At 45.3% G+C, this 20909-nt stretch overlaps 1 protein-coding gene across 1 annotated transcript in view; it reads left to right on the top strand.

Annotated features, from left to right (window-relative positions):
• Nucleotides 1-978: 978 nt before the first annotated feature.
• LOC121861453 (insulin gene enhancer protein isl-2b-like) overlaps nucleotides 979-20909 on the top strand; it is a 50170-nt gene continuing 30239 nt past the window's right edge. The window contains exon 1 of the mRNA XM_042359189.1: nucleotides 979-1175. Within this exon, the coding sequence (XP_042215123.1) occupies nucleotides 1002-1175 (174 nt within the window). The 5' untranslated portion in view covers nucleotides 979-1001. The remainder of the gene's footprint in view (nucleotides 1176-20909) is intronic.

Genomic DNA, 20909 nt, shown 5'->3' with positions numbered 1-20909 from the left:
ACATATCAGTGGATGGGAGGCGAGCTGGCGCAGAGGTGTCGAGCAGGTGTTCTGAGGGAGAGGAGGCGTGAGGGTGGTGGGGGGGAGGGGGGGTGGTGGGGGAGGGGCAATGGTGGGGTGGGGTGGTGGGGGAAGGGTGAGTGGGTAGTGGTGTTCAAGGCCTACACGGGTTCGATGTGTCCCCAGGTAGTGAATGTCAGAGGTTAAAAAGGGTTTTGCTCTCTCTCTCTCTCTCTCTCTCTCTCTCTCTCTCTCTCTCTCTCTCTCTCTCTCTGATCTTTTATGTTGTTGTTGTTGCTGTTTTTCGTGCTTTGTTATTTTGTTGTTGTTGGTGGTGGTGATTGTTGTTATTGTTGTAGTGAAGAGATAGTCAGACCGTTGCACACCACACACACACACACACACACACACACACACACACACACACACACACACACACACACACACCCCTTGGCAGGATATACACCATAATCCCTGCCAACAATATCACCTACACCTAGTATACTGTACGTACACTACCTACACCTAAAGAGACAAATCCTCGTATCTGTGTCATATTTCCCCCGCTGTATGTATGTATGTATGTATGTGTGTATGTATGTATGTATGTATGTTAGTGTGTGTGTGTGTGTGTATACGTTTTCCTCCCCGTCATCTCTTGAATGTGTCGCTGTGATTTTTTCCCCAGGTGTTATGTGGTTTCCCGTACACCTGCGGCCTCCTCCCTGTAATAAGAGTAATGCTGGCTTTTACCTGTGTGGCTCACCTCACAGTTTATGTCTAAGCTCAGGATGTGTGTGTGTGTATGTGGTGTGTGTGTGTGTGTGGTGTATGTGTGTGTGCGTGTGTGCGTGTGTGTGTGTGTCTGTCCAATAATTATATAGAAATTATTATACATTTATTACAATAGTAACCTGGAAACAACGTAATTAATTATTTCTCTTTCCTTCTAATTCATCTCCGTGGGCGTGTAGAGTGGGCGGTTTGGGGCTTACGGCGTTATGCAAGGGATCCCACTGGTAGCCTCCCCGCCCGTACACTCCGAAGCACCGCCCACGCCCATCGACGTCACCGCCTATCAGCCACCATGGAAGACCCTGACCGAGTTCGCCCTCACCCACGACCTGGAGAGACTTGATCCCTCCCACCCGCAATACCAACACATGTTACAGCAGGTTAGTCCTCCTTCTTCTTCTTCTTCTTCCTCCTCCTTCTCTATCTTCCATATCCTCCTCCTCCTCTTCTTACACCCTCCTCTATCATCCTCCCCCATCCACTTTTATCTACAACTATTGCTGGTCGTAGTTAGTAGTACTGGTAATAGTGATTGTGGTAGTGGTGGTGGTAGGGGACTCGATACCTCCTACTACCACAATATGATTATTTTGACAGGTAAGTTGGTACAAGTGGTAATAGTGGTGATAGTGGTAGTGATGGTGAGAATGATGATGGTAGTTGATGTGGGGTAATGATTGTGGTAGTGGTGGTGGTAGAGATGGTAATAGTGATGGTGGTAGCTGAGAATCCCCCCCATCGCCCCCCTCAACCCCTACCACCAATCACCTCTTACCACCCCCCACCCCTCCTCCTGCCCCTCAGCTACCAATCCTCTTACCCCACCCTCCTCCTCCCCTACAGGTGAGTCAGTAACCCCCCCCACCCTTCAACAGCTCCTAGTAATGGGTGTAATATGTGAGAGACAAAATAAAAATAAAATAAAATATGACAGATTGACTAAAACACTTGTAGGAGATGCAGGTGTTTAACGACCACAACTACCTGTACACTAAGAGAGAGACAGGTGTTTAACGACCACAACTACCTGTACACTAAGAGAGAGACAGGTGTTTAACGACCACAACTACCTGTACACTAAGAGAGAGACAGGTGTTTAACGACCACAACTACCTGTACACTAAGAGAGAGACAGGTGTTTAACGACCACAACTACCTGTACACTAAGAGAGAGACAGGTGTTTAAAGACCACAACTACCTGTACACTAAGAGAGAGACAGGTGTTTAACATTACACAACTTCTGCACTAAAGAGAGAGAGACAGGTGTTTAAAGACCACAACTACCTGTACACTAAGAGAGAGAGACAGGCGTTTGAATACAACTACCTGTACACTAAGAGGAGAGACAGGTGTTTAAAGACCACAACTACCTGTACACTAAGAGAGAGAGACAGGTGTTTAAAAGTACAACTACCTGTACACTAAGAGAGAAACAGGTGTTTGTGACCACAACTACCTGTACACTAAAGAGAGAGACAAGGTGTTTAACGACCACAACTACCTGTACTAAAAAGAGAGAGACAGGTGTTTAAAGACCACAACTACCTGTACACTAAGAGAGAGACAGGTGTTTAACGACCACAATTACCTGTACACTAAGAGAGAGACAGGTGTTTAACGACCACAACTACCTGTACACTAAGAGAGAGACAGGTGTTTAACGACCACAACTACCTGTACACTAAGAGAGATACAGGTGTTTAACGACCACAACTACCTGTACACTAAGAGAGAGACAGGTGTTTAAAGACCACAACTACCTGTACACTAAGAGAGAGACAGGTGTTTAACGACCACAACTACCTGCACACTAAGAGAGAGACAGGTGTTTAAAGACCACAACTACCTAAACACTAAGAGAAAGACAGGTGTTTAACGACCACAACTACCTAAACACTAAGAGAAAGACAGGTGTTTAACGACCACAACTACCTATACACTAAGAGAGAGACAGGTGTTTAACGACCACAACTACACAGAGGTTTTCACACTCCACCTCAGTTTAAACGAGTAGAGTACTTATGTAGAGAGGTTTAACGAAGGACTTCAAAAGAACTTGTATTTTATATCGTTATTTTAGTGGGTTAACGAGAGCGACCTAAAAAAAATATATATTAGATTATTTATATATTTATTTATTTATTTATTCGTTATTTATTTATGTTATTTATTTATTTATTTATTTGTTAATTTATTTATTTTGGTTTATATTGGAAAGTTTGGGTCAGCCATGGTAGGGCAAGGGTGGGTTTAGTTTTACAATATAGATCCTTTATGGGGCTGACCTACAGATTTTGGGCTGTCTGTCTATCTGTCTCTCTGTCTTTCTCTCTGTCTGTCTTTCTCTCTGTCTGTCTCTCTCTCTGTCTGTCAGTCTGTCTGTCTGTTAGGCACTACATCTTGTTGACATTAAGGGAGTGACGTTGGGGAGTTCCTCGTCACTACTTAGTTTGGTGAGTGACTGACTGTGTGTTCATTACCATCGTCTCCATCACCACCCTTCACCACCACACACGACCACCCTTCACCACCACACACCACCACCCTTCACCACCACACACGACCACCCTTCACCACCACACAGACCACCCTTCACCACCACACACAACCACCTTCACCACCACACACGACCACCCTTCACCACCACACACGACTACCCTTCACCACCACGACCACCTTCACCTACACACCCTTCACCACCACACACGACCACCTTCACCACCACCGCGACCACCCTTCACCACCACGACCACCTTACCTACAGCCACCCTTCACCTACACGGCCATCCTTCACCACCACATCTCAACAACGATTACACCCTCCCTTAACAACCACCACAACCACCCCATTCTCCCCACCACTACACCACAACAACCACCCTCCTACCCACCACTACACCACCACCACAACCATTACTTCCTCACCACAACCACACAATAACCACCTGCTTCAACCCACTCAAGTCCCTCAAACCTTACCCAGCCCACTCCACCTCCCCTTCACCACTCTACCTCCCCCTCCACCTCTCTACCCCCACCTCCCCTCCACCCCCAAGTGACATTCACAAGTCCCCTGTGTTCTTGGGGGTTCCTTTACAGCTCAATACACTCAGGTCAAACAAGGGGACACAGCTGAACCAAAAGCTAACCCATTCACTCCCCTTCTGCCCTCACCCACTCCTCCCCTCAGTAGGATAGTCCCTCAGCGACCACTCAGAAGGGCAGGGAAAGGGGGAGGGGAGGGGAGGGGGGGGCAGGACAGAATGACGGAAAGACACATAGACAGACGGACGGACGGACCCTCACCCCTATCCAAACTAAGATTTTTTTTTCGTCTCTCTTTCATTACGTTAAGTTAAACACTGAACCTTTTGAGAACACTTGAGGCACGTTGGTTTGTGGTTCACCAGAGGGTATGTGTGTGTGTGTGTGTGTGTGTGTGTGTGTGTGTGTGTGTGTGTGTGTGTGTGTACGTGTTTATCAAGTTGGCGAAAGTCTCTCTCTCTCTCTCTCTCACATAGTTATTTCCTCCCTTCGTATACCATATACACTGCGCACTGTACTTGTTCCTTCATTTACTAATTTATTCATTTTCCTTCTAAGTCCAATTTATCAAACATTACGGCCATCTTATTCCTCCTAAATCCTTTATTCTCAAACAAACTAAATAATTTGGGCCTCAATTCTGGAGAAAAAAAAATTGAATATATTTTTATCTAAGTCAGATTTCATAAACACTTACCGATTTTTTTCAACAATATCCGATTTGTTTTTTACAATCTGTCAAAATTTAAAAAAAAAACTGTTATGATTATTTCTTTTACTCTAAGTTATAATTTTTACGTCAATTATCAAAAAAAATAATTATCACAGTATAGTCTCGGGGAATATCAAGAGGCCATTATATCCGCCAAGTTTGTGTGGTTTAAAGTGGGTCAAGTAGATGTGTTATTGCGTAAGAATAACAAAGAAACAAATAAATAAGAAAAACAAAAACAAACAAAAGTTAAAATACAAAAAAATACTAATTAAATGAGGAACTAAAAATACAAATATTATGTAAAATAACAACAAAAACAACAAGGAAGTGATGCGGCAGCCTAAGGAACTATCCACCCCCCTCCCAAACCCCTCCTGCCCCCCCTCCCAAACCCCCTCCTGCCCCCCTCCACCCCCCATAAGGCAGGACCTCCCACGAGAAATCTAGGAAGGCAGAGACATCCAGGTGTGGTGGTCACAACCGCCACACACACACACACACACACACACACACACATTGAAGGTTAGTTAAGTGAAGGTGAAGAAAAGTTTGCATGGTGAGGGTTAGGAGGTTGAGGCTTTGATGGGGTGGGTGGTGAGGGGTAGAGGAGGGTGGTGAGGTGAGAAGGAAGGTGGTGAAGGGGGGAGGTGGTCAGAGGAGGGTGGTGAGGTGGGGAGAAGGAAGGTGGTGAAGGGGAGAGGAAGGTGGTGAGGGAGGAGGGTGGGTGTGGTATGGTAGTGGTGATGGGTGAGGTGGTGACGGGAGATTGGTGAGGGCTTTATAGTGGTGAGGGGGAAGGGACGCGGGAGAAAACAATAGCGTGAGGTTCTGGAGGTGTTGATGGGAAGATGGGCGAGGAGAGGGGCGGGCGGGAGGCGTGGGCGTCGTCTTGAGATAACACAATTATCCTGGTGATCAGAGGCGTGGGTGGAGGATGGCGTGTTGTGGAGGTGGAGGAGGAGGAGGAGGAGGAGGAGGAGGAGGAGGAGGAGGAGGAGGTGAGTGTGGAGGAGGAGGTGAGGAGGAGGAGGAGGAGGGTGGTTTGGAGGAGGAGGAGGGGGTGGAGGGGAGGAGGAGGAGGGGGTGGGGAGGTGGTTGGAGGAGGAGGGAGGTGTGTGGAGGAGGAGGTGGTGTGGAGGAGGAGGTGGTGTGGAGGAGGTGGTGTGGAGGAGGAGGTGGTGTGGAGGAGGAGGTGGTGTGGAGGAGGAGGTGGTTTGGAGGGAGGAGGTAGTGTGGAGAGAGTGTGGAGGTGGTGTGGAGGAGGATGAGTGTGTGTCTGAGATAGAGAGGATAGATGGATAGATAAATCGACAAACAGATAGACAGCTGGACAGACATACAAGACATACACGATCAGGAAGATAAACAGACATACATACAGACACAGATGGATATATAAACAGACAGACATACATAGGTATACGCATTGATAGCTAAAGACCACCATCATTACCACCACTATCACCACCACCACCACCACTCTCACCACCACTATACCACCATCACCACCACTACTACCACCATCATCACCACTACCACCATCACCACTACTACCATCACCACTACCACCATCACCACCACTACCATCATCACCACTACCATCACCACCACTACTACCACCATCATCACCCACTACCACCATAATCACCACTACCACCACCATACCACTACCACCATCACCACTACCACCATCACCACTACCACCATCATCACCACTACCACCACCATCACACTACACCATCACTACCACCACCATCACCACTACCACCATCATCACCACTACCACCATCATCCACCACTACCACCATCACCACTACCACCATCACCACCACCACCATCGACAAATCAACACGCGTCAACAACTCTATATATATACGGTATTGTTATTGTTAAAATGTAAATACTTGTTATCATTTCTTTCACCTTTTCTTTCACCTCTCATCTCTGTTATTGTCCGCTTCCATATTCGTGATTGGTGCCTTTAGTGAAGAGGAGGAGGAAGAGAGAAGGAGAGCACTATCAATGAATGACCCTGATGGATGGATGACAGACAAGGATAGAGGATGGATGACAGACAAGGATAGAGGATGGATGAATGGATGTATTGTTGGATATACTGTAGCCATACCAAACAGTATATCAATTCCCTGGGGTCAACGAAACGGTAGAGATTGAAAAGTTGACAAAAATATACAAAATACATATATATCTGTGTGTGTGTGTGTGTGTGTGTGTGTGTGTGTGTGTGTGTGTGTGTGTGTGTGTGTGTGTGTGTGTGTGTGTGTGTGTGTGTGTGTGTGTGTGTGTGTGTGTGTGTGTGTGGTGGTGTGTGTGTGTGTGTGTGGTTGTGTGTTGTGTTGTGTGTTTGTGTTGTTGTTTGTGGTTGTGTGTGTGTGTGTGTGTGTGTGTGTGTGAAGAATTGGTACAAGAGGGATATGTTGGGTGTTACTCTTATTCTCTGTCAGTTGGTAAGTCAGTCAATCAGTTAATAACAATGTCAGGTATAAACACCGTGATCAGGTGTTGTTGTTGTTTGTCTGTGAGTGAGTGAGTCAGTGAATTTAACCTAACCTAACCATTTAACTTAACCTAACCTAATTTAACCTAACCTAACCTAACCTAACCTAGCCCCCTCCCCAGGTATCAATTACTACATGTTTAATCATCAGAATAAATTAACTGGGGTGACTAATCTTCAGGTGATCCCATACAAGGTAAACCAGGCGACGCATCAACACAAATAACGAGTAAAAAAAATAAAATACGAAAATAAAAATATCGTCCACAATATTATATAAGGAGGGATTTACTAAACAGCCCTCCCCCCTCCCACCTCCCCCCCCACTTAACCACAACAAAAGATCTTACGTTATAAATGGAACTTTATTATGGTCACCTAACCAAAACAAAGTAAAGATACGGAACAAATAGGGAGGAAAAACATACGTATCTAAACCCTGAACTAAATACAATATACAACTCATATAAACAGGACCTGAAGCAAAGAAATAAAGGATAATATTGATTGTAGATAATCCCTCAATGATTCCTGAGACAACAACAACAAAAAAAACCCCAACTCAAAGTCATTCGAACGAGATAAACAACACACCTATGGCACCTGAACACGACTAGAAATCATATCATTAACCTGAATTAAACATGCAACAACAAACCTGGATGACGTATGAAGAACAAGAGTCGTCAAGCCTTGGTATATATAGACGGAGGTGTATAGCAGAACCATCACTGTACTCTAAAACGTAAGGTAACACACTGCACTCACACAGGCTAACGTGTACACTGACCTACAGCTGTTGAAAACTTGAAATCAGGATGAGTTGGGGGGAGGAGGGAGGGGGAAAGAGCCTGAACCTCCCCCCTCCCCTCCACACCCCCAAAGACCGCGGGACATCGACACCTTCAGGAGGATTAGTTAATTAAGGAGCAGCAAGCCTGAAGGAGGGTGATGGGTCCTTAATATAATCCTGCAGGTGTATGGGAGTGATTCTAGAGAGGTAGGGAAGTGGAGTTGGTAATGCAGTGATTGGCCAGACTACCTCGTTACGCCTTGTTAACGAGTGTAGTGGCAGTTGTGAGGCGGCACCTAGCTCTCCGTCAGACTCCAACTTGGCCAAAGCATAGAACAGTAATTATGTACAGATTTACAGACGTGGACAACATGACAGTTATTATTATTATTATATTATTATTATTATCATTATTTTTATCATATTATTAATATTATTATTATTATTATTATTATTTAAAGGTCATTATTATTTCTAGTAGTATTCGTTGCAAATCCTCTCTCTCTCTCTCTCTCTCTCTCTCTCTCTCTCTCTCTCTCGCACCTGGAGTGTCTCTAACACTTATTTTCTTGTTCGGGATTTTTCTGACCCACAGCAGCCGTCTCTCATCTTATGTCTTGCATCTCAATCCCTAAACCTTTGGCTTCGTATCACCAACAATAACTCATTAAATCCCTCCATTAAATCCTTCTATACTTCTCTACACCTCGCATATGCCAAAGAAGGAATTATTTTTAATATAATTTTTTTTATCTGAATAATAAGAGATTTGGAAGAAATTTCGTGGTTGCAAGATGTGCCGAAGTCAGTGGTCGAAGAATCGGACAAGGGTAAGGGCGTTGTCTTTCCGTAGGTAAACAAACACTGGGTTCATGAAGTCAAACATGGCGGTCGGCGGAGTGGTAGTGTTGGTAGGCGTTGTAATTTGACGATGATAGACAGCTCTCTCTCTCTCTCTTAGGGCTTCTTGTCTCGTTTGTCTATTTGGGTTGAATTTTATAATTTTGATAAGGCTGCGCTTGAAAGGTTTACGTGTTCTTTGATAGCATTCTTTCATAACTCCGTTTTATAATATTAATAATAATAACAATAATAATAATAATAATAATAATAATAATAATAATTATAATAATAATAATAATTCAGAGTTATATTCATAATGGAAATAATAAATACAGAGGGACTTAATAATGGGAATGAATGATAGTGAGAACAATTATTATAAATGACAAACTTACGACCCCGACGACACACACACACACTGTAGTAAGCTGAAGACTGATTTATTCGTGGCTCTTCATAGTGTACACTCAAGGCACTGGTGAATAATGTGAACGTCGTGGAAAGCGCGTTCGTGGCGTAGATGTCGCTGTAGTGAGTTAGTGTGCTGTAGTGTGCTGTAGTGTGTTGTAGTGTGTTACAGTGTGTGGTAGTGTGTTACAGTGTGTTGTAGTGTGGTAATGTGATGGAGACAAAGAAAGATCTCCATGGAGCTTGAGGTACAGCAGCAGTCAAGCTTAGTATATTTTCCCCATTTTGTTTCCTGTGGCAGATTGAAGCACCTAGAACCAAGACCTAGTGACCGGTGCTTCATAACCCTGTCAGCCATGTTCATCCCTTCCATCTACCGCAGTGCCTCATCCACCCCGGCACCATGCCTGTCCTCCCCCCGCACACACACTTCTGGCACTCCTCTCCTCTGCTGACATCTACTACGAGGGTGCCATCTCCACCCTCCCCCCAGTTACTCCCCCGTCCTCCCCCTGGCAGTAAGGGAGGGTAGGGGGAGAAGGCTAATCTGGCGTGATCTGGCCACTTAGCTGGGCAAGACACCCCCAGCGGCGCGATCCAACCCGCCCGCTTGGCGCTTTTTGCCTCGTCTCACTTATCCCCAGTTACTGGTGTGTTGATGTCAGCCAGTTCTCTCCTTGTTTTTGTTAGTTTTTGCTTTGTTTGCTCGGGCGGGATGTGTCTCCACTTGAGGTATTTAACGCTTGACGAACCTCCGCTTGGCTTGGGAATAACGTTGGGGGGAAGAATTGCTGTCTTTCTGTTTATATGTTTTTGTGGAATAAGCGATGTGTTTATTTTGGTTCGTTTTCTATGCGACGATTTTCAGGGTAAACTGAAGCGGGTAGAGTGTCATGGGGAGGAGGGGGAGGAGGAGGGTTTTTAGCTCACCTCACCAACACACACAAAAAAATGAACTGCCAGGCGAACTTCCGTTTCTTGTCAGCGCCAGGTTCTCACCACCACCACCTCCCCCTTCTCACTCCCCTCACTTTATCCCCCTTCCCTCCCCCTCCCTCTCCTCACCCACCTCCCCCTCCCTCACACCTCGATCTGGGTGGTCCTGTGGCCTCCCATCCTCCCCTCACCTCCGTTATCTCTTCCATCCTCTCCTTCGTTTCTTCTCCTCCCTTCCTCCCTCCTTCTCCTTCGTTTCGTTCCCTCCCCTTCCTACGCTCCTTCACTAATAACCCATCTCGTATCCACATCCCCCTCACCTACTTTCCCTCACCATCACCTCCCACACCCTCCCTCACTCCATAAACCCTCCCTTCTCCCTCACCTCACCCCTTCCTCTATCTTCTTTCACATAAGCAACCTACCCTCCCTCTCCCCTCCCTCCCTGACTTCCTCTCTCCTCTTCCAAACATTTTTTGTCTCTCTCTCTCTCTCTCTCTCTCTCTCTCTCTCTCTCTCTCTCTCTCTCTCTCTCTCTCTCTCTCTCCTCTCTCTCTCTCTCTCTCTCATCGTGGTGGAAAGGCCAGGGGGTGGGGGGGGCTGGAGGTGGGTGTGGGGGGAAGCACAGGAGGCTATTTTCCGTCCATCCGTCCGTCCAGTCTAAATCCTTTCCGTCCAGTTTAGATCCTCTTCCGTCCTTGCTTTGGCTAACCTGAATCCTCTTCGTCCAGTTTAATCTCTTTCCGCCCAGTTTAATGCATTTCCACCCACCTCTTCCTCTTCCACCCAGTCTAAAACCTCCTCCGCCCAGCCTAAAACCTTTCCGCCCAGTTTAAGAACCTCTTCCGTCCGCCTCCTCTTGCACACAAACACACAAGCCACTTACTGCCCACATCTAACACGTGAAAATATACACACGCGTAGAGAGCACTTGAGGCGCCCCTTTTTTTTTAATGTATACGAATCTCTCTCTCTCTCTCTCTCTCTCTCTCTCTCTCTCTCTCTCTCTCTCTGTGTGTGTTACGACCATTGACGCTGATTCTAATGAAGTTGTTCAGGTGTTCCCCGACCAACTACCCCGACGGACAGCTCCCCGTTGTTCAGGTGCTCCGTCCGTTTGTCCGTTCCTCCGTCCGTTTCTCTGTTCCTCCGTCCGTTTCTCTGTTCGTTTGGGGAATTACATACATACATACACCCCTTCCATAAAAACCTACCCTATCCATCTTCACTCTCCCTATCCCTTAAGCTATCCTCTCCCTTCTCCCCCTCCTACTTATTCTCCTACTTCTACTTCTTCTCCTACCCACCCCCTCCTCCTCCTCCTCGTCCTCCTCCTCGTCCTCCTCCTTGGTGGCTAGACTCGTCACCTTAATGGATACAGCCGACCAGGTGAGGGCAACAGGAGGTACTGGACTAGTCATTCCTCGATAACGTGAAGTACTTCTACGTAAACACACCTGGCCTTGTGTCGCCCTGGCAGAAACAATTGGTGTATATATGGCGGACATTGGAGACAGAACAGACAATGCACACACACCTAATCAAAACACGAGAGAGAACTAAATACCATTGTTTATTACACCACTGTACAAAATTCTCTACTCTATTTAATATTTCCACTCGCCAAATAACACATCACAACACAACTAGGCAAAATATGTTATCTACGTAAAAGGTTTGTTAGTGTAATATATCTATCACTCATGTTAATTTAATATTTTTTGTTATCGTTTTTCAGTAAAGGGAACTTTTGTTGAGGCTATCACTCATATTTTTAATAATAGTTTGATCTGTTTCCCTGCAGCTCTGAGGGTTGAGTGTACAGTTGTCATTAATCACTATTCCATCCAATTCTTTTTGAGTTTAATTGTTTTTTTTACTAATCCATTTTTATTCGATTTAATGTAATGATTCTTTTATGTTTTTGTAAGTTAGATTATATTTATATTTCGGTTTTTTTTAGTTGAATTGAAAAAAAAATGTAAGTGATGGTTAGTTAAGTTAGGTAGCCATTTAATGTATATGACCAGGGAACGAACCAGCGACCCTAAGGACACGAATTGAGCAATGTATACACTCAGCCACTGCATCACTAAAACCTGGAGACTTTATTATTATTATTTTTCTATATATTGTGTTAGATTGTGTTCCTGTTTTATTTTAGTATTATTATTATTATGGCTATGGTCATTGTCAGCTGCTGTGGTTGTGATTGCTGTTGTTGTTGATGATGTTGTGATTGCTGTTGTTGTTGTTAATGTTGTTGTTTACTGTATTTATATTTCTTTAGACAAACTAACACCTGTAGAGACTAGGTATAGATACATTACTAAACAATTAAAATACAATAATGAATATATTAAAAACAAAACATGTACAGTTGCTGGCATAATACCCTGTACACTTGGGACTCTCTGGCATCTAACTGTGAATCATATATGGATTAGTAAACGATCCTAATGTATAAAACGAATGAAACTGAGGTAAAAATAGTCTTCAGTATTTGGTTAATGGTGTGACTAGATTTCAGCTCCCTAACCCAAAAGGTACTTGAGATATCACCCGGATAAGATAGCAAGGATAACGAATATACACAAAGATACTAGACTACTTTTTCTCCCCCTCACCTGACCCCCCTTTCTCCCCCCCCCTCACCTGACCCCCCTTTCTCCTCCCCCCCTCCAGCAGCCCCATTCTCCTCCCCTCACTGACCCCATTCTCCTCCCCTCCCACCCCTGACCCCATTCTCCTCCCCCTCCTCACCCCATTCTCCTCCCTCTCACCTCGCCCCATTCTCCTCCCTCTCACCTCGCCCCATTCTCCTCCCCCTCACCTCACCCCATTCTCCTTCCTCTCACCTCGCACCATTGTCCTCCCCTTCACTTCACCCTTTCTCCTACCCCTTAACTCACCCCCTTTCTCCTTCCCGTCACCCCACCCTTCCCTTACTCCTTCATCTTAATCTTTCGTGAATTCTGTTTCTCAAGGCACTTCACATGGCACCTCATAGAGAAGAAGAGGAAAGAAAGGGAAGGAGAAGGATAAGAAGGGGGTGGAAGAAAGGGATAAAAAAATGTGGAAGGGAAGAAGAAAAGGAAGGAAAGGGAAGAAGGGAAGGAAAGATGGAGAAGAAGAGGAAGGTGGAAAGGGAAGAAGTGGAAGAGAGAAGACAAAGTGGAAAAGAAGAGGAGGAAGAGATGGAGCGGTGTACAATACGTTACTCTACCTGAAGGTGACGTGTTCCAGTGTTGTAAAGGGCAAACAAGTATTAAACGAGCTGACTGAAGACTTGCGTGTTGTCGCCTTCCTCCGCCACTTACCACTACCACCTCTGATTTCCAACTCTCTCCCTCACTCGATACTTTTAACCTTAGGAAGAAATAGTAAATGTATTCTTTAGTTCTACCGTCCACGTTTTTAGACGCCGAGTATAGTTTTGTGTTTTATTTTATATACATATGTGAGAGGATTTTTATAAAGTAGTCGAGTTATAGGTGAGGTTAGGTTAGGTTGGGTTAGGTAAATTAGGTTAGGTTACAGGTAAAAACCTCTAGTTGCTCCCCACACCTGCCCGGCCATCATCATTACCTAGTTTAGAGCCACCCTGATTCATTCACTGCTCCTGTCCTGTGCTTTTACCTGCTGGTGAGAAATTGCAGGTATACAGGTGATCTCTCTCTCTCTCTCTCTCTCTCTCTCTCTCTCTCTCTCTCTCTCTCTCTCAGATTGATTCATTCTCCCCATTTTTGTGATTTTTACCTGGTAGTCGCAAATTGCAGGTTAATAAGCGATGTGTTTATTCACGTGATGGCTCGGGGTTGTCATGCGACGGTCCCCTCTCTAGCGTGGGAACCTGACCGCCCACCTTACCTGCGTTATGACTTACATGTGTGTGTGTGTGTGTGTGTGTGTGTGTGTGTGTGTGTGTGTGTGTGTGTGCAACGGTATCAGGCTCCGGGGACACTTTAGCGTGGGCAAATAATGGTAATAGTAATCACGGTAGTTTTGTGAATGACTGGCTTTGACGCACACACACACTACCCCTATTTTTCGTTCTTCTTCCTTTCTTTCCTATTACCTGTCCTGTCCTTTGTCTTCTTCAGGCCAAGTTTCTCTGAGTTTTTGTTTTCTCTCTCTCTCTCTCTCTCTCTCTCTCTCTCTCTCTCTCTCTCTCTCTCCGGAAATAGAGGGTTGAAGCGCCATTACGGACACCACACTAACACAAGCAAAGGAGAGGGGGTGTGTGTGTCAATGTGTGTGTGTCTATGTGTGTGTGTGTCTATGTGTGTGTGTGTCTATGTGTGTGTGTGTGTGTGTGTTCTCTTTTTATTTTCAACTTGTGTTTTGTGGTTTTGTCGATATATCTGACACACACACAAACACGGTACTAAGTGCTGGCGAGACACACACAAATATTAGTGCTCTTTGTTCGCGAAACACACACACACACACACACACACACACACACATACAAGAGCTCGACTAATACAAATACTCTTATCACGCCAAACTTAATGTAAGGTGCGTGTGGGCTGTGAGTGTAGGGATGGGTAGGTGTGTGTGTGTGTGTGTGTGTGTGTGTGTGTGTGTGTGTGTGTGTGTGTGTGTGTGTGTTTTTTGTTTTATTTTTGTCACACCACAAAGGGTCTATCTGCCCTTCTTCTTCTTCTTTTCTTTTTCTTATTCTTTTCCTTCTTCTTCTTCTTTTTCTTCTTCCTCTTCTTTTTTCTTCTTCTTCTTCTTCTTCTTCTTCTTCTTCTTCTTCTTCTTCTTCGTTTTCTCTATCTTCTTCTTCTTCTTCTTCTTTTTCTTCTTCCTCTTCTTTTTTCTTCTTCTTCTTCTTCTTCTTCTTCTTCTTCTTCTTCTTCTTTTCTTCTTGTTATTCTTCTTCTTTTTCTTCTTCCTCTTCTTTTTTTTTCTTCTTCTTTTTCTTCATCATCATCTTCTTCTTCTTCTTCTTCTTCTTCTTCTTCCTTAAACACCCAAATTAATTTTCTCCCCTTCCTTACCAGACGGGAAAGGCCTGGGATAGTCAGAAAGGATGGGAAGTGTGAGGGAGGTAGAGTGGAGAGGGAGAGGAGGAGAGGGAGAGGAGGAGAGGAAGAGGGAGCAGTAGATGGGGTGATGGGGTGATAAAGAGTAAGGGGTGAATGGGTAGGATAAGGTGGGGAGAAGGATGGATGGTGGTAGTAGGGTGTGGTAGGATGAATGGTGGTAGGGGTAGAAGTAGGGTTGGTAGGGTTGGGTGGGGAGGTATGATGGTGGGGTGGGAGGCGGGCGTGGGTGGCACCTGGGTCTAGTGCCACTGTTTGTTGACTGAGTGTCACTTGCTCGTATTTCTGGCACCAGCCCCACCACAGTGCCACCACCACCACCACTACTACTACCATTACTACCACTACCACCATTACCTCTGTTATTATTACATCATTATCACCATTAACACCATTGTCACTACAACACTATACCACCTTAACCACCATAATCATCACTACATGGTGACGTAAGCCACAGATACTATGAGGAAATGTGTGTGTGTGTGTGTGTGTGTGTGTGTGTGTGTGTGTGTGTGTGTGTGTGTGTGCGTCACGGGCTGGAGACTCACACAAAAGTATTATTCAGCGAAGTTTTATTTTATGGAGGTGACCGGGGTGAGTAGGAGGGAGGGAGGGGTGAAGGAGGGGGAGGGAGGAGGGTGAAGGAGGAGGGAGAGAAAGAAGGGAAAAGGAAAAGGAGGAGGAAGGGAAGGATGGGAGGAGGAAGTGGGGAAAGATGGGAGGGAGAAAAATGGGAAGGAGGAAGCGAAGAGGAGAAGGGGGAGGAGTTTAGGGAAGAGTGAGGGAGAAATAAGAATGGAAGAGAGAGAGAGAGAGAGAGAGAGTTCAGTATAGGACACTAGCATAAAATTCACCAGTGGTCATCAAGAGATAGGAACCAACCCAGTGCATTAGGTAGATGAAACTTTGCTCCCCTCTCCCCTCCCCTCCTTTCCCCTCATTCCTCTCTTCCTTTCCCTCATTCCTCTCTTTCTTTCCCCTCATTCCTCTCTTCCTTTCCCTCATTCCTCTCTTCCTTCCCTCATTCCTCTCTTCCTTTCCCCTCAATCCTCTCTTCCTTTCCCCTCATTCCTCTCTCTTCTTTCCTTACTACATTTCCCTTCCTCATTCTCCCCTCTTCTCTCCCTTCCCCTTACTGCATCCCGCCTCACATTCCCTCTCCTTCACTCCCTACTCCCCTTCGCAATGCTGGAGGGTGAGGGAGATAGGGCAATGACTAAGCATTGGCTGAGGAGAGGGAAATGGCAAGGAGGGGATTAGGAAAGGAGGAGGGTGGGCAAAAGGGGGGGGGAGGTTAGATTAGGTTAGGCTCTCTCTCTCTCTCTCTCTCTCTCTCTCTCTCTCTCTCTAAAGCCTTCACCGTCATCGTCTCCTCCTGCACCACCCAACATGATCGACTGATAGCCACGTGGCGGAGACACTGTTGCTCCGCCACACGTAAGAAGAGACGAAACACAATAAGCTCTTTTGCTCTCCACCCCCCCTTCCCCATGATCTTGCTATATGACCCTGATTATTTGACCTTGACATTTGACCTTGACATTTGACCTTGAAATTATTATCATTATAAACGCAGTAATGCAAGTGTGTGTGTGTGTGTGTGTGTGTGTAATGAATGCCTCTCATGCCTCATTGACTCACTGACCCACTGAGAGACTTTTTTCCTCCCTGCCAGGCATACAACGAACCTAGAGTTAATGCGCCTCTTCCTCATTTTGGTTTCCAATTTATGCCACAGTCTAAAATTTACTGATTGTAATAATATTTAAGTTTGATTATTATTATTATTATTATTATTATTATTATTATTATTATTATTATTATTATTATTATTATTATTATTATTATTAACAGTCAAAGAAAAAATCACACTACACTTGCCATACATTATATTCTGGAACCCATGATGAAGAATTTGCATAAACTTCCCTATTGAGACTCAAACTACGAAACTTCACTGTCACTTTATCCAAATTCTTCGTCATGGGTTTCAGTAAGGACGAGTAGGTGGGTATAATACATAATATGCCTTTAACTGTACATTATTTATAAAGCTATAGATAAAAAATAATATTCACTGAGCAGTACGATATCTTTTCCCCTTCACGCTGCCAGCCGCCGTCTCGCTCACTCACTCAGTCAGTCTGCCTTACACTGTGATGGGAAGAACACCCTGCAGTCAATATACAGTACTTGGTCACCCATTGTTCTTCTTATTGTTATGGAGAAGACATTGTTGTGATTCCCGTCTTCTTTTTTATCTTTGTGATTTTTTTTTATCTCTCTCTCTTTTCTTCTTTGTCTCTTTTGATTGTCTTTATTTTTTCTTTCTTTGTTTTTTTTTTCGTTTTTTATTTTTTCTTCGATTTTTTTTCCTTTCCCTCTATCTTCTTTTCTCACTCTCTGTTTTCTTTAATCTTTCCATTTTTTAATTCTACTTTCTATACCTTTCTTTCCATTCATTTTTCCTTTTTTTTATTCTCCCCATTTTCTCTTATATTCCCGCTTTCTTCTATGTCCCAGTTTTCTTTTTTTTCTCTTTCTGTTTTCTTTTATGCGTCTGGTTTCTTTTTCTCGTTTTGTCTTCGTTCTCTCTCTCTCGCTTTCCTTGTCCTGGTGGTACTAGTGAATAGGCCTTTGTGCTGACGTGGGCGTTACCGCATTTTTTTTACACGGGCCTACAATACCCACTCCCCTCATCCCTCTCTATCTCTCCTCCCACCCCCCTTCTTTTTTTCACCCCTTCCCTTCCCCTCCCATCTCCTTCACCCCCTTTTATTTTCCTCCCAACTCCTCCTCACCCCCTTCCACTCCCCCATCGCCTTTTTTACTTCTTCCCTCATAACTCCCCTCACTGTTTCCTCCCAAATCTCACTCCCCACCTTCCCCTCCTCCTTCCTCTACCCCCTCCTCCTCCTTCCCCCCACCCTCCACCCTTCCTGCCTCCCACCACCCCTCACTGCCTCCTCCCACCCCACCACCTCAACCCTCCTCCTACCCCAGCCCCGCCCTGCCCTGCCCTGGCCCCCTGCCCCGCCCCCGCCCTGCCTCTGCTTCTCCCTAACAGCTTTTATTGTGTGTTATAAGTTTAAGTTTTGGATTTTCACGAGTATGTAAGTGGTTTTAGTGTGTACGTAAATATGTTTACATGTGTGTGTTTATGTCTCTAGGGAGTATGAATGTGCATCTGTGTATGTATTTGAAGGTGTACATGTACGTCTGCGTTGTGTGTTAGTATATGTATATTAGTGTATTTATGTATGCATTTTTGTATCTATCTATCTATCTATCTATCTATCTATCTATTTTAAAATATCGACAATTCCTATCACCAAAACAACCAACCAACCAACCAACCTAACAAACAAACAATTAATCAACCAAACAACCAACCAATCAACCAAACAACCAACCAATCATCCAGCCAACCAACCACACAACCAATCAACCAAACAATCAACCATCATCCAGCCAACCAACCACACAACCAATCAACCATCATCCAGCCAACCAACCACACAACCAAACAACCAATCAACCAACCAATCAACACCTCACCTAAAAAAAAAGAACAAAAATGAAAATAAATAAAGTCGTTGCTCTGTCAATCAATAGTCAATCACAAAACGTCGACTTTTTTAGAAAACGTCATCAGAGATTGTCACTATTGAGGAGAGAGAATGAGGAGAGAGAATGAGGAGAGAGAATGAGGCGAGAGAATGAAGCGAAAAATAAGGTAAGAGTATAAGGCGAGAGAATGAAGCGAGAGAATGAAGCGAGTCAATGAGGCAAGAGAATGAGGCAAGAGAGAATGAGGCAGAGAATGGGACGAAAATAAGTTAAGAGAGCAAGGCGAGAGAACAAAGTGAGTCATCGAGTAAGAGACGAGGCGAGAGAATGAGGCGAAAATTGTGTCGGGGAGAAAGAGAAAAAAATAAATAAAAGTTTATCTACGCGTTGTCGACTTCTTAAGCGAAGCTCAATGAGGCAAGAACCTGCTTGAATGAACGACGATTATATTTTTCTGACATGAGTGGGCAGGAGGAGGAGGGGAGGAGGAGGGGACAGGGAGGAGCAGGGAGGAGGAGGAGGGAGGGAGGGAGGAGGAGGGAGTAGGGAGGAGTAGGGAGTAGGGAGGGAGGGAGGGAGGAGGAGGGGGGGAGGAGGGAGGAGGAGGAGGGAGGGAGGGGGAGGGGGGAGGGGGGAGGGAGGGGGAGGGAGGGAGGGAGGGAGGAGTAGGAGGAGGAGAGGGAGGGAGGAGGGGGAGGGAGGAGGGGAGGAGGGAGAGAGGAGACAGGGAGAGCAGGAGGAGGAAGAGGAGGAGGGGGGGAGGAGGATGGGGGAAGGAGGAAGCCAAGGAGGGGGAAGTGGGATAGTAGTAGTGGTAGTAGTATAGGAAGAGGAGGAGAAAAAGTAGGAGGAGGAGGAGGATGAGGAAGAGATCGAGAGAGAGGAAGAGGAAAGGTAGGAGGAGGAGGAGAAGAAAATGGAGATGATGAGGAGGAGGAGTAAGAGAAACTAAGAGATGGAGGGACGGAGAGACAGAGGGGGGAGAAGGAGGAAGGGGGGGAGAGAAGGAAGGAGGAAGGGAAGGAGGGAGAGAGAGACAGAGAGAGACAGGGAGGGAGGGAGGGAGGTGTCTTCAATGAACAGATCTGATTGGTGGAGTAGAATGGCCGTAGATTCACATGTAATCAACCAAAAGAATACCTCCCCAGTTCTCGCTTCGTGATTAATTCGGTACGGTAGGTTCAGCCCCGACGCCCGCTGCTTGTGTGTAGCCACCGTCGAGTTTGTCCTCCCTTCGTCAAGATTAAAAAAATAAGGGCGATGGACTGGAGGTAAAGGGGGAAGCTAAAGGGGGAGGTAAAGGGAGGAGGTAAAGGGAGGGAGGCAAAGGGGAGGTAAAGGGGGAAGGTAAGGGGGCGGAGGTAAAGGGGGGGAAGTAAAGAGGGAAGGTAAAAGGTGGAGGTAAAGGAGGGAGGTAAAGGGGGAAGTAAAGGGGAGTGGTAAAGGGAGGAGGTATAGGTGTCGTCCTTGAAGTAATTTCTTGTAAGGTGACTACTTGTATTCTCTTTCTCTCTCTTTCTTTAATTATATCTATCTCTTTTTAATCACATCACCCTTTCCTTAATCAGTTTTCTCCGTGTAATTTCTCTCTCTCTCTCTCTCTCTCTCTCTCTCTCTCTCTCTCTCTCTCTCTCTCTCTCTCTCTCTCTCAATTTTACATCACGTGCATTTTTCGTTCAAATTTCCGGCCTTCATTACGGCAGATTCACGCCCATCGAGCTACAGTCAAGACTCGATAAAGGCATTGTGAGGCGCCGCGTATTGTGTTGGCCTCTGACTCATGAATACGATGGATAGAGTGATGAATAAGATGCGGAGATGAATAAGATGCGTAGAGTGATGAATGAAGTACGTAGATGAATAAGATGCGTAGAGTGATGAGTGAAGTACGTAGATGGATGGAATGGATGGATGAAATACATGGATGGATAACGCATTAGAGTTGAATACAATTGTTCACTAAGAGAGAGAGAGAGAGAGAGAGAGAGAGAGAGAGAGAGAGAGAGAGAGAGAGAGAGAGAGAGAGAGAGAGAGAGAGAGAGAGAGAGAGGTTCTATATACAGTATAATGAAGATGTATGACTGACCCGCCACTAGCTGACGTCCACACAGCTGGTAAACACGTTCAAACCTGTCCGTGATTTATGTCCGTGATCAACAGCTGACTAACAGTCCTTAAACTGTACCTGAGAGCACCTTGTTACTCCCTGTCCCGAAGTAAACACCGT

The sequence above is a fragment of the Homarus americanus genome, unplaced genomic scaffold, assembly GCF_018991925.1.
Source record: "Homarus americanus isolate GMGI-L3 unplaced genomic scaffold, GMGI_Hamer_2.0 scaffold24260, whole genome shotgun sequence".
NCBI classification, from domain to species: domain Eukaryota; kingdom Metazoa; phylum Arthropoda; class Malacostraca; order Decapoda; family Nephropidae; genus Homarus; species Homarus americanus.
This window is presented reverse-complemented; position numbering and strand designations above follow the sequence as displayed.